At 32.8% G+C, this 13,518-nt stretch overlaps 1 protein-coding gene across 1 annotated transcript; it reads right to left on the bottom strand.

Moving 5' to 3' along the window:
• Nucleotides 1–3,836: 3,836 nt before the first annotated feature.
• On the bottom strand, nt 3,837–6,313 carry LOC148554111 (uncharacterized). The gene is made up of 3 exons (XM_088494994.1): nt 5,725–6,313; nt 4,332–5,207; nt 3,837–4,114 (listed from the first exon to the last, which is right to left on the bottom strand). Exons 1-3 carry the CDS (start codon nt 6,311–6,313, stop codon nt 3,837–3,839), a joined length of 1,743 nt encoding a protein of 580 aa, XP_088351120.1.
• Nucleotides 6,314–13,518: the final 7,205 nt, after the last annotated feature.

The raw sequence follows: 13,518 nt of genomic DNA, 5'->3' as shown, positions 1-13,518 counted from the left end.
GTAATTTTTTTTAATTTTTAATTAATTTTTAGTATAATTATGTGTGAGAAACGAACGTTAATCATTTTTAAATATTTTTTTAAAAAATTAACTATAATTGTTACTGATGAAGTTGATGTTAAAGTTATTGTTATTGTGAGATAGTGTTAATGTTGAATGATTAGTAGGATTATTCTAATTAAGGCATGTTAGATTTTTTATTATGAGAATATTTAAATTTTTTTAATCGTAGTAATTATTATTAGCAAGTTAATTATTACCGTTGTTAGAATATGAATGATGACATATACTAATTGTTAATATTTTTTATTGTTGAGGAAAAAATGGTTAACAAATGAGTCATTAATATTAGATATTATTCTAGATGTTGTAATATGGTTGAGAATTTTGATTAGAAATATATGTATTAGTAATGATTTTTATTTGCAGTTATGAATAATTTTAAGGATTAATTAAATAATTTTAGAAGTTAGAATAATTAGTTATATAAGGATTCAGTAAAATGATTGATGATGGTAAGTTAGTAATTATTTTTTATCTGACTAGTAATTTGTTATTTTTTTTTGTAGAAATTAAGAATATTGACATGTAACCACCCAGTTCCTCCAGATCGGTACAACGATAGGGTGGAGGAGCATTTACGAATTACCGGTTTCTATCATGTATCTCAGATTGGGATAGTGCAGTGTCAGAAAGAATTGGTAAATGCTCTAATCGAACGTTGGCACCCAGACACACATATGTTTCACCTTCCCATTGGTGAATGTTCCGTGACTCTTGAAGATGTGGCTCTAATTCTTGGTCTTTCCACAGATGGTCTTCCAGTTACAGGGATGACAATGAGTAGTTTTGAAGCCATGGAGGCGGAGTGTTTGCTTCAATTTGGCGTTGCACCGCGTAAGGAGGACTGTAGATCTAGCTGCATAAAACTGACCTGGCTGCGGAATCTAAAAGAGAATTTAGAATTGACCGATGAAATCAGTATACAAAGGTATGTGAGGTGCCACATTATGTTGCTGATTGGGACGATCTTGTTTGGGGATAAGTCTGGGGAAGGTGTGTACTGGAAGTTTCTACCCTTGCTTCGTGATTTTGTCAATATTGGACAGTATAGCTGGGGTTCGGCATGCCTAGTACATCTTTACAAGGCGTTATGCAGGGCATCTCGCTATAACTGTAAGGAAATAGATGGTCCACTAACACTTCTGCTCGGTTGGGCTTAGATCCGACTGCCATATCTATCACCGCTTCCTAGAGAACCCCGCAGCTTTCCACTAGCAAATAGGTAATATTATGTTACAATGTACCCGTTTCTTGATATTTAAGATTCAGTTGAGCTAATTGAAAACATCATATTAGGTGGCGTAACTGGGAGCGTGGTGACCGACGATATAGATATATGAAGCTAGCTCACTTTAGGAAGGCCTTTGATGAACTTCAGGAAGGCCAGGTGCGTTTTAATTAAAGAAGTATTAGTTTCGGGTTTAGGGTCTTCGACAAAACTATGATGCATTGTTATTGTTATTTGAATTGTGGGTTGTAATCATGAGTTTCCTTTATTTTTCTAGTTTGTCTGGGTTGCTTATGTTGTGGATCATGTGGATCCGAACATAATTCCTCCTGAAATCTACATGCAATCGGTTGTATGGAGTGCTACAGTTCCATTGGTGTCCTTTGAATGTATCGAGTGGCATGCCACCGATAGGGTCAGGCGACGGTTCGGTTTCATTCAGGGAGTACCTAATCAGGAGCAGAATCTGGATAAGGCGCATGGGGAGGTTTTGACTGGTCCTAAGAATCTTAACTGGGCCACGGCACCGAGTCATTCAATTTGGGTGATGCATTGGACAAACAGGTATCACTACGTTCTTTCTGAGCTTCCCATCCCTTCACAGCATCCATTGGATAGTTACATGAACTGGTACCGATCAAAATTTGGGACCGCTTAGCCTTGTCGAATCTTGTGGGTGAAGAGGATGCGGGTAATGAGGATATGGATGCGGGTAATGAGGATATGGATGAGGGTAATCAGGATACCGATAAGGGTAGTCAGGATATGGATGAGGACAATGAAGAACAGGAGCCACATATATCACCTCCAAATCCGCTTCCACAAGAACAACCTCAGTCCTCAAACCAGTTTGTACCTCAGACACAGTTCACCCCATCATTTTCAATGCAGCAACAATATTGGGGTATGTCACAGTTTGAAACAGGCGAAGGAGGTTCTTTTAGCCAGTTGCTTGGGTTCATGGCTGCAGATGCCGCACAATCACAATATGGCCATCAGGTTGAGTTCATGCCAGGCAGGTATTCGTTGGATGCGAGGTATCCAGGCCATACCTCATCCGTTGCTTCCGGGGGTTCGTATCTGTTGATGACTCTAGTAGGAGTGAGGGTGGACGCGGTGTTCTCAATAGTCAAAATCCTAACCGTCTTAACATGGGACTCATTGAGGAAGACACTAACACACTCGAACAAGAAACCGATGCCTATCTAGTAGACGACCCGGATGACGAGGGCGATGGTGAGGATGATGAAATTGAAGAGTTCGATGAGGATGAAAAATCTCGTAACGATGGTATTATGTTAACTATTTTGCTTTACATATACGATAAGTTATTTTTTTGTTTTCATACATGGCATCTTTGACTGGGTTATCCTCCTTGATTTGTGGTATCTATGTTGGTAATGAATATGTAATGTGCTGCATATACTTGTTTATTCAAAATTGTATACAGGTCAGGAAGACACTCCGGAAGACAACGTCAAAGGTTACAATCTGAGAATTGATCCGCCACGTCGGAGTGCTAATCGCTTCACTCCTTCTGTCTTCAAAAAAGCGGCCAAGAAATGCAAGAACTTTGTGAAGGATGTAAAGTGGGCAATGAGAAAGTAGTTGTGGAGTTATGTTTAGAGTAATTTGTATGTGTTGGACTTTGTATTGAGTAATTTGTATGTGTTGGATTTTGTATTGAGTAATTTGTATGTGTTGGACATTATGTATTAATGACTTGGACTATGGTAAGATTATATTGTATGTTTATTATCATGTTGTAATGAACTTTTTGATGTATTAACCATCTGGAGTATGTAATAATGTTTCATAAAATCTTAATATGTTCATACAGATATTGATGTATTGATGTATTAACCATCATATTATATAATGCTACAGATATGTGATAATACTAGATTGTCATAATTTATAAGGTTACATATAGCAGGTCATGTTAACTCAGATTGCTCATTCAGGTTATATTATACAAGATCATCTTAAAACTATGAACCTAGGGGGCATCTCTGTTGGTATTTGAACCAGCTGACTAACGGCATCTGCTACGACTATGTCCCTCAGCCCCACATAGCGTACATCGCCTGGGACGACGTAACATCCGCGTGTCCATCTCATTCAAAAAGCGCATCATCCTGGGGCGACCTTTTGTGACCCGTCTCAGGTACGGATTTGGTATGAACCGAGGTCCGTTATAAGCAGGCCATGTGGTAGGATTACCTAGTGGCCTAAACCTTGCTCGATACACCCGCCGCACTTGGTCCATCTTATACACATCATGCACATATAGTTGTCAATCCAGTCGCTGGTTGGCACAACATGCGAACACATGTCTGTAGGGGATCCGGTCCACCTGGAACTCACCACAGTCACATCAAAGGCCACGTAGATCGACTGCAAACTCCAGCCCGCTCAGCATCTCACGAATCTCAAAGACCTCATTCTGGCGGTCAAAGCAACTAACCTGGATGTTTCCTGATGCAAGTTAGTTTGCATGCAACTTCGAGGTCACGATATCAGAAAACACATGGCCAGCATTGATCTAGGCTTCCGTCTCTGCTCTTTTTTGGGTGAACAACTCGTTTAGTCTGTAGAATGTTGCCTTCACAAGAGCAGTAATGGGGAGATTACGTGCACCCTTCAAAACTGAATTGATACACTCCACTAGATTCGTCGTCATGTGACCCCATCGGTACCCACAATCAAAGGCCAATGCGTACTGTTCGCGAGGAATTCGGTTTAACCAGTTTGTGTACACCTCGCCACGTTCCTGTAACCGCTGGTAATGCATTTCGTACTCCCACATCGTCCTCGAATATCCTGGTAGATCACAACATATAGAAAGAAAAGTAATGGAGGTCAATAGAATTATTTAAGGAAGAATCTATTAATAATTTGCTTAAATTTACTAAATGGTTACCGATGTCGACGACCAATTTTTAGAGGTACAGGGCTTTGAACTTTCTCAGAAAATTCGACTCTATATGCCTGATGCAAAACATATGAAAAGCTCTAGGAGGTGACCAAGCTCCGTTACTGCGTTCCACAGCTGCATTGATGGACTCGTGCCTGTCGGATATTAGACCGACACCATCCCGAGTTACAACATGTTGACGCAGGTTACTAAGGAAAAAATGCCATGCATCAGAAGTCTCTCCCTCCACAATAGCAAACGTAATTGGGACGATATTGTTGTTACCATCCTGTGAAACTGCCACAAGCAGACAACCCTTATACCTTCCGTACAAGTGAGTCCCAACCACCTGGACAATTGGCTTACAATGTCTGAATGCCCTAATGCAAGGGTAATAACTCCAAAATACACGATGCAGTACCCGAATATCACCCACCAAGTCATCGCCTTGATATGCAGGCATAGTCTCAAAATGGACGACAGCAGATGGCTCCTTGTGACACATGGCCTCAAACCATATAGGCAACGCTTCATAAGAGGCTTCCCAACCTCCAAATATTTTTTCTACTGCCATTTGCTTAGCCAACCATGCTTTCCGGTAACTCACGGTGTAGTTGAACTTCGATTGCACTTCTGCTATAACCGATTTTACCTTTAAGGAGGGGTCAGCCTCAACCAGTGGCTTTATTGCTTCTGCAATTGTGATAGAATCCAGCTTCGAATGATCTTGTGAAATGGTGGCTCTGGTACAGGTGCGGCTACCATTATACCTCCTTATAACCCAACAGTACTTCCTGCTGATCAAGCTAACCCTGATAACCCAATCACACCCTGACCCATACTGTGTACACTTGGCATAAAATGTCAATGGCTCAGACTCATACACCCGGTAGTCTACGCTTCGTCGTATCGTATACTCTTTTACCGCCTTAATAACAGCTTCTCTGGAACTGAACTCCATACCAATGGCAAATTCACCATCTGCGACAATAGGAACTTCTGCTGCGACAACCACCATTGGAAAAAATTTCATTAATACACAGGTATTTCAAAACCGATTCTAAAGGTAAATCAAATTTCACTGCATCCAGTATGCTATAACTCCAGACTTTGCAACATGTTATTATGTCACTCTAAACAAAATAAGAACATCAGCAGCAAATGTAAAAATTAGACCGGACTGCCCGGTTCGACCGGCAAATCAAACAAATCGGACCGGTCCGGTCCGATTCACGGAGTTTGAACCATACAACGGATCGAACCTGTGCAAATAATAATGTCCACAAACTCACGCATTTTGTAATAACCATATTATAGAGAATTTAAATATTATTTTCTAATAAATACTAGTAGCATATAACAGTTAAAAAAAAGCACCTTAACGGTTCGAGCACCCAGTTCGATCCTGACAACTACTACATTCAACGCATGATTAATTAATGGTAAATAAAAAGTAAATTATTCATAACTCAATCAATGTCTAACTAAAAAAATACTAATACCACGATTACGTAACCTGCAGTCATATATTCCGGAAATTTTGGAACATGCATGGCTTCCAAGTCCAACACTCGCATGAATGATGGCTCCTCAAACGGCACTTCGTTTGCGAGTGCATTTGCCACTTCTGTCACATCTGGGGCCATGGTTCCGTCACCTTGATCTTCATCTCCATCTGGACCAACAAATTCGTAGTTGCTTTTGAACTCTTCTTCATTGTCACTATTATAATCTTCCCGTAGAATATTCTGGTCAGCCTCAGATTGTTCAAACTCAACATACAACTCGATGAACGAGATCTGAGACCGGTTTTCAATATACATTGAAAACATCTCCTGCATGCTCGCTTCGTCCGTCACATATTTGGTTTGATACTGGATGAATCCACCAAACACCGGTACGGGATATCTGTATAGGATACAGGATATCTTTCTTGCCCTCTCAGAATTAATCTTTTCACAGATTACACATTTGAGTTCTTCAAATGAGATAATAAAAGGAATAACAACATCTAGTGGATTTTCACAAATAAATTTTACTCCTTCACTCGTTTGTAACAAAATCTGACCAAAATAGTATATTTTTAGTAATACTCTGTCACTCATTTTTTTCACTCAACAAAAAATAAGCATAAGCTTAGCCTTAGCAACTAGATTTTCAAAATCAAAACTGAAAAACCCAGACAGAAGAAGAGAAGAAGCAGCCGTTCAAGAAGGAGGAAGACGGAACTAAGCTCCCACCAGTTCACTTCACTCTTTTATATCAGCATCCTTAACAAACTCGCACCCTTCGACTAGGTTAAACTGAACGAAAAAAAAATAAAGGAAACGAATTCGGACCATCCGAGTTCATCTTACCCCTTCCACAAAACGGAGAGTCCGAGTTCAATGCGCCTCAATTCAAATTCTCAACTACGAACTCGGACCTTGCGATATGCAATGAAATTACCTACTAAGGAAATCGTAGGGTCCGATTTCAACTATCCAAAATTTTTCCCCTTACAATACAAATCGGACCGTGCGATTTGTTATTCAAAAATTAAATCCAAAGAACACGCACGGTCCGAGTTCCTCTATATCACACTGACAAAAAAACTGTCCCATATATTTGTCTAGTCCCCCATAAATTCATATCGAGGCATAGCACACACATGGTCTCCATTTTCATAAAATTGAGCCCCATGTGTGTGCATGTGTACGAGAGAGATAGATAGATTCTATTATATTTATATTACGGAAATTATGTAAATTTTATTAAAATTAAAATTATTTTTTTTATATTTTAATAATATCTTTTTAATAATATTTTTTAAAATATTATAACCGTCATAACCACGTAATATATTTATATTAAAATGCAAATAATACAGTCACCTTTTATATTTTCAAGAGATGCAATTATGCACTTGTACGATCCTCTGTCAAGGTTAGGCATGGTCTAAGATTACTTGTTAATTTCTCTTACTATAAATAAAAAGATTAGATAAGGTTTTGGTCCTTATAATATAAAATATATGCCTAATATTTTTTTTTTAATTTTGATCCACTACAATTATAAGTTTGTATATTTTATATAGCTGTAGTTATTATTAGTTTCTTATATTAAATAATGATGTGATACATCTTGCTGCGATGTTATTACTTAACGAGTAAAATAGATTAATGCCTTAATGGTAGGATCAAAATAAATAATTTTTAAATTTTATAAAACTAAAGTAATTTTTTATAAGAATTAAAAAAACATATATATTACAATAACCAAAAGTTTATTTAACTTTAAGTAATAATTATCATTTTGAAAACAAATATCCCTGAATTTGCATGGAATACAAGTCACGATCACGTTATTTTGAACCGAAACCATGGATTGCTACCATCTTAGAAAAGGCACCTACTCTACGGAAATTCATATTATTAGTCGTAATTTGAATGCATGGTATACCGAAGAATTTATGGCAATGTTATAATATATCTATTCTTTGTTAAAGAAATGAAGAATAAGGACCATATATAGTCAAATATATGGTCATATGAGACAATCGTCAACCGTCAGATACGACCCATATATTGTTTTTATTCCCTCTTATAATTGAGTAACACTGTTCAAACGACCATACTATTTAGAATAACTATCCGAGTAATAGCGATAATAAATATTTTCTCAAAAATTTAAATTAATTTTGGGGTTCACGAAATATCGAACTCTTGGCTTTTTAAATCTAGCGCTCTAATACCATCTCATGATACCACTCATACCAAAAACTTCAGCTGATAAAAAAAAAAGTAACACTAACACTTATATATCTAATACTCCATAAACCTCCATTGTACATATTGTACAAATATTCTATTAGTTCCTCGTACTTTCCCCATAATTATATATCACTGGCCACTTTAATTTTACAAGCTTGTATAGCAAATTTATATTGCCAATACATACATTGGCATTGTGTTTTCAAATTGTATTTAATTTCAATCATTTGAATGGTTGTTGAGGTGTGCATATCTCAATCATATGCTACATTCACTGTTGCATATATATATTTATATGCTTTGGGACTACTTTTTATTTAAATAAAATTAAAAAATATAAAAATTTATGTTTATGTGTCTTGTATCACAATTTTACAACCAGTCTAATAATTGAAATAACTTAATTTTGTATTTACTGCATGTAAAATCACTCATATATTTTTTATTAATTTCGCCCCTACTGCATGCTAACGAAATTAAGGAAGAAATACATATAAATTTCGCATTCGAAGATAGGAAAATTGAGAATTTTTTTTTTCCAAATTCTACCAGTAGTAATAGTAAATAAATAACCAAACATAAAAAGAATAGTTTATATAAAAATATTAGATGACTGATATTTTTTAACTATTTATTTTATGTTCTGGTATTTTTTGCGATATTTATTTTTTTATGTGCTTAATTCCCAAGTATTTTTTATTAACCAAAATCATAAATCATTGCATTCAAAACATGCACTAGATATGACACATGTATATATTTATCATGCATGTATGCCTCTAATTTATCATTATTATATGTATGTTTCAATATTGATCCATGTGTTTAGTCATTGTTCTAGCCAATTCCATTCAATTTTTTTTTCTATATAAATAACAGAAATTGATTTGTCTAATTTTTTTTTATCAAAATTTGATACGAAGATTAATTTGTTTAACAAAATAAAAGATTGGGGACTGATTTGATAATTAGTTTAATTTGTTGAAGATTAATTATCTAACTAAAAGTTTTTCAAGAATTGATTTGGAATATTATTCTATATATTTTAATATATTTTATATAAATAACTAATTTACCATATGTCAAAATCTAACTACCATCATCACTACTATATATAAAAAAATAATATAATCCAAAAAGGCTTCCATATATTTTCACATTCTATACAAATGTTTTCGGTTGCATATAAATAATTAAAATAATATAATTTATTACTACTAATTAATCAAACACATATTACGGTGTTTATGTCTCCTTAAGGACCATACAAACACTTAAAAAAGTCAAAAATAGATGGCACCCATTGCTTCCAATTGATCCAACAAGGTACTTTTCAATTGCCTTATATATATATTGTTACTAACTCTTTCATCAAGCGCTTATCTAGTAGCCACCCCATAAATATATATCATTTCAAAGTCGTGTTTGGTATGTGTCTTATATATTATTATATATGCTTGATTATTAAAGTTCAAAGAACAAGAAGTTTAATTATGACAAAACTTGCGAAAGAATACTAAAAAAGATAGGTGACTAATAAGGGATCGGAGAAAATGTATATACTTAATATAATAATATGGGCACACTAATATAATTGCAAAACCCAACCAAAGAAAACACTAATGATTCCATGTTTCAACTTTTTGTTTCAACTCTTTAGGTGACATAATCATGAAATAATGTATACAATATAATCGACATGCTGACAATTTATTCTAAACAATGTAGAAAGGTGTATTTCAAAACTTGGCTTTACCTATGGTAATAATAATAATAATAATAATAATAATAATAATAATAATAATAATAATAATAATAATAATAATAATAATAATAATAATAATAATAATAATAATAATAATAATTATGATTAGGCGACCTAAGTAGCTAGCTAGCTTTATCTTTTGAAAAGTAAAAATAAATAAACAGAATAAATAAATTATGGAATAAAATCCAAATTTGTTCCAGCGCAATTTAATTTTAATTTTATGGACCATATTACATGTAAATTAATGAACAATGCTATATATTCAATAAATATTATTTTTTTAGTATTTGGTGAGTAATAATTTACACTTAGGCTTAGTTTGGTAAAGTTTTTTTAAGGGATACTTGTGTTTTTTAAAAACTCAAATTCCTCATTTTGTGTTTCGTAAATAAAAAAATCACTTGTACTTGCAGTTTTTAAAAGATCGAGATATTTTTAAAAGCACATAAGATAGAACTTTTTAAAATTGGCTTGTGTTTTTCAAAATTTAAAAGTCTAATATACCTCATATGTTAACTAAATTTTAAATTTAATGCTTATATTATTTATGTTTATTATAGTATTTTTAAATTTCAAAAGCTATTTTACCAAAGGTAATTGATATTACTTGTGTTTATTGAAAACTATTTTTAATTTGATTTACCAAATATAAATACTATAATTTTTAAAAAATAAAAGTTTTACTAAACTAAGTGTATATTTATAAACGTTTTGCATACAAAAAATATATAATTTACACATATATTTATCATAAGTTTATACATATAAATTAATAAAATTTATTATTAAAGATAATTTAATATTTACACTTGCTAAATAATGACTAAAACTACTAAAAATTATTTGCCTCAAGAGTTTCTCTAAATTAATATTTAAGTCATATTCTAATAAGCAAGCTAGAAAGCAAGCAGTTGTTGATAACAGAAAAATATAATTAAAATTCAAAATACTACTAATGTGAGAGAAAGAGAGTGTATTGTATATAAAGCATTTTAAGTGTATTGTGATTTTAAGTGTTTTAGTATTTTTAACTATTATTCTTTTAGGCTCTGTTTAGTTGGTGTCTTTTAAACACAAAAATACAAAAATAAATATATAAATAGATATAGATATATGCATAAGATATAATTATCTAATTTAAATGTTTATTTTATCCTAAATATAACTACCATTACTACCATTATCATTATCATTATCACTCCAACCATTACTAAATTTTTAACCTTCAATCAAAATTAATATTACCAATAAAATTTAATCATCAGTTCCACAATTCAAATAAAAAAATTGAAGGGTTAAGTATGATTTTGGTTTCTAACATAGAGGCCGAAAATTTATTTCGTTCTCAGCCTTTTTTTCGCTATAAAATAGTCTCAAAGGTTTAACTTAATTTTAAAATCGTCATTCGAACCAAAATACATGTTCTCCTTCTTCCCCAAAATCAAGTATAAGTAGAAGCACAAGCAGAAGTAGAAGCACAAGCAACAACAACAATAAATCAACAATGTAATCAAGTAGAAACAAGAGCAGGAGCAGGAGAAGAAACAGAAGCAGGAGCAGAACAATAACAACAACAATAAATAAACAATGTAATCAAGAAGAAGCAGGAGCAGGAGCAGGAGCAGAAACAGAAGTAGAAGCAACCAGAAACAACAATAATCAGAAATCAACAATATAATAGAAGCAGAAGCAGAAGAAGAATGGAAGCAGAAGCCGGCGAGCCACCTAAAACCGCCATCACAGCCCGCAACCCTTTTCATTTTCTCTCTTCGCGCTACCCTAGCGCCACCGTCACAGCGCGACCTCTTCTCCTCCCTCGGCTCACCACCGAAGCCTTTCCCTGCTCTTGCCTCAAACTAGAACCCACTGCCATTGAGCACCTCCGCCGAGCTCAGAGGAGCAGGGGCGAGATCCAGCGACCGAACGACAACAAGCAAGATGAAGGGAGGAAGGAAGAGAAAAGATAAAGGAGAAAAATCTGAAAAGAGTAAGATTAGGTTATGAAGAGTAAAAATAAAAATAAAAAAAATAAGGACAAAAATATAAAAAAAAATTCTATGTTCATGTCTAATATTAATATTTCAGCTAAAAAAAACACCAAATACATATATTTTTATGTATACTTATGTACTATTGTATTTATAAAAATTTATATCTAGTCAAACAAACGATAAATATGTGACATTATGTCTATATCTCTAATAGACATGAATACTAAACAAATGCTACGTTAGTGTGTAAATAGTAATAATGTGACATAGATTAATGAAGCAACAAAACATCAACGACATTCGTTCTATTATTCTCACTAATTGGTAGACCGTGCAAATAGAGTAATACTAGGTAGACAAAAAAAACAGCCAAAATTTATTTTATTTAGTATTAATTAATTATCGCAATAATTAATGAATGTTAAATAAGGTAAATTATGACTATTTTTGATTGATTTTCTTTAGTTACCAAACATTTTCGGTGCAAATAATCAACATAGTGGGACAACACCCTTTTATGTTGAGGATATGATGCACTGCTGTTAATGATAACAAAATTAAACTAACAATATTATATGGATTATTTTTTTTATATTTTTTACTTTTTATACTAAAAGTGATTGATAAATTAAAAAATAAGAATAGATAAAATATTTTTTTATATATACCATTGAAAAAAGTGCGTGTATATTACAAAATATTATTTTTCAAATTAAACAGTGTCGATCATAAATACTTTTATTTTATATTATATATGCATTTTTATATATACTTATTTTTTTTTTTAAAAAAATGTCAATTATTTTTAACGTGTATCACACACATGGTCTTTTATACGATAAATGGTGAAATCAAGCTCTGAGATGCTTGCAAAACCTTTTGATAGTTATATATATTAAAGAAACCCTAGGTTTTGTTAATTAACAAATTAAAGATAGTTAATAGCAATAAAAATAAAATCCTTATTGTTTCTTCAATATAAACATTTTTAATTACTATGAAGATAATATCAGAAATATTATTTATAGGCTTGATACGGTTAGCAGTGATAACTAATAAAAGAAATTTTAACCCATCAATTAACATATTTTAGTTAGGAACATCAAAATGAGTTAAATTTATTAGACTAGTTTATTTATCTATTTAAACAGGTGAATTTTTATCTCTAAAATAAAGTCTGTTTAAACTACAAACTAAATAAACAGAATTTGATTAATTCAAAAAATTAGTGAGTTAAAAGAGTTAACTTGCAGGATAAATGAGAGGCCCATTTAAAATTGTTAGTTTTTGCATTTTTACAAAAAAACCCGGCACTTTGTTTCATTATTTTTCATAACCTGTCCCAAAAATTTAACTCATTGACTAAAATAATCATTCTATTTATTAAAGACTTTTTACTAAAAATTGTCATTTTTTTAGAATTGTGTTTACCTTAAAATTAGGTATTTTAATCAGTTGTTTTTTAAAAAATAAAAAACAAATAGACCAATCCGTATAACCTATTGGATTAACCATAAATTATTTGCACTTAAAAACTGAGACTCAAAAATAAACAAAAAATAAACGGGCCATCTCACCGTATATAACCTGCAAATTTAGACGGGTCGGCTTTAAATGAGTCAGACTGGTCTGTTTGCCAATTTTACTCTTAGCTAGCTAATAACTCTCAGTTAAAAAAAATAATAAAAAAAGAGCTATAAGAAAATAAAAATTAACTTGTTTCTACTCTTTTAAGCTTACTATAGAAAAAACGCTCATTACTATCAGAGTTGTTGTTAGATAGTACCCAACAAACAAAG

This window comes from Arachis ipaensis, chromosome B7, assembly GCF_059453495.1.
Source record: "Arachis ipaensis isolate K30076 ecotype BB chromosome B7, ASM5945349v1, whole genome shotgun sequence".
Classification (NCBI taxonomy): domain Eukaryota; kingdom Viridiplantae; phylum Streptophyta; class Magnoliopsida; order Fabales; family Fabaceae; genus Arachis; species Arachis ipaensis.
Note: the sequence above shows the minus strand (reverse complement) of the source record. Positions and strands in the feature narration are given on the sequence as shown.

What these genes read in the sequence shown, in the direction of transcription:
- LOC148554111 (XM_088494994.1), bottom strand. Translation starts at nt 6,313, where the DNA reads ATGAGTGACAGAGTATTACTAAAAATATACTATTTTGGTCAGATTTTG. An exon ending in TCCGGAATATATGACTGCAG is followed by an intron (nt 5,208 to 5,724) that starts GTTACGTAATCG and finishes TTGTCGCAGCAG; the next exon opens with AAGTTCCTATTGTCGCAGAT. An exon ending in CAATGCAGCTGTGGAACGCA is followed by an intron (nt 4,115 to 4,331) that starts GTAACGGAGCTT and finishes GTGATCTACCAG; the next exon opens with GATATTCGAGGACGATGTGG.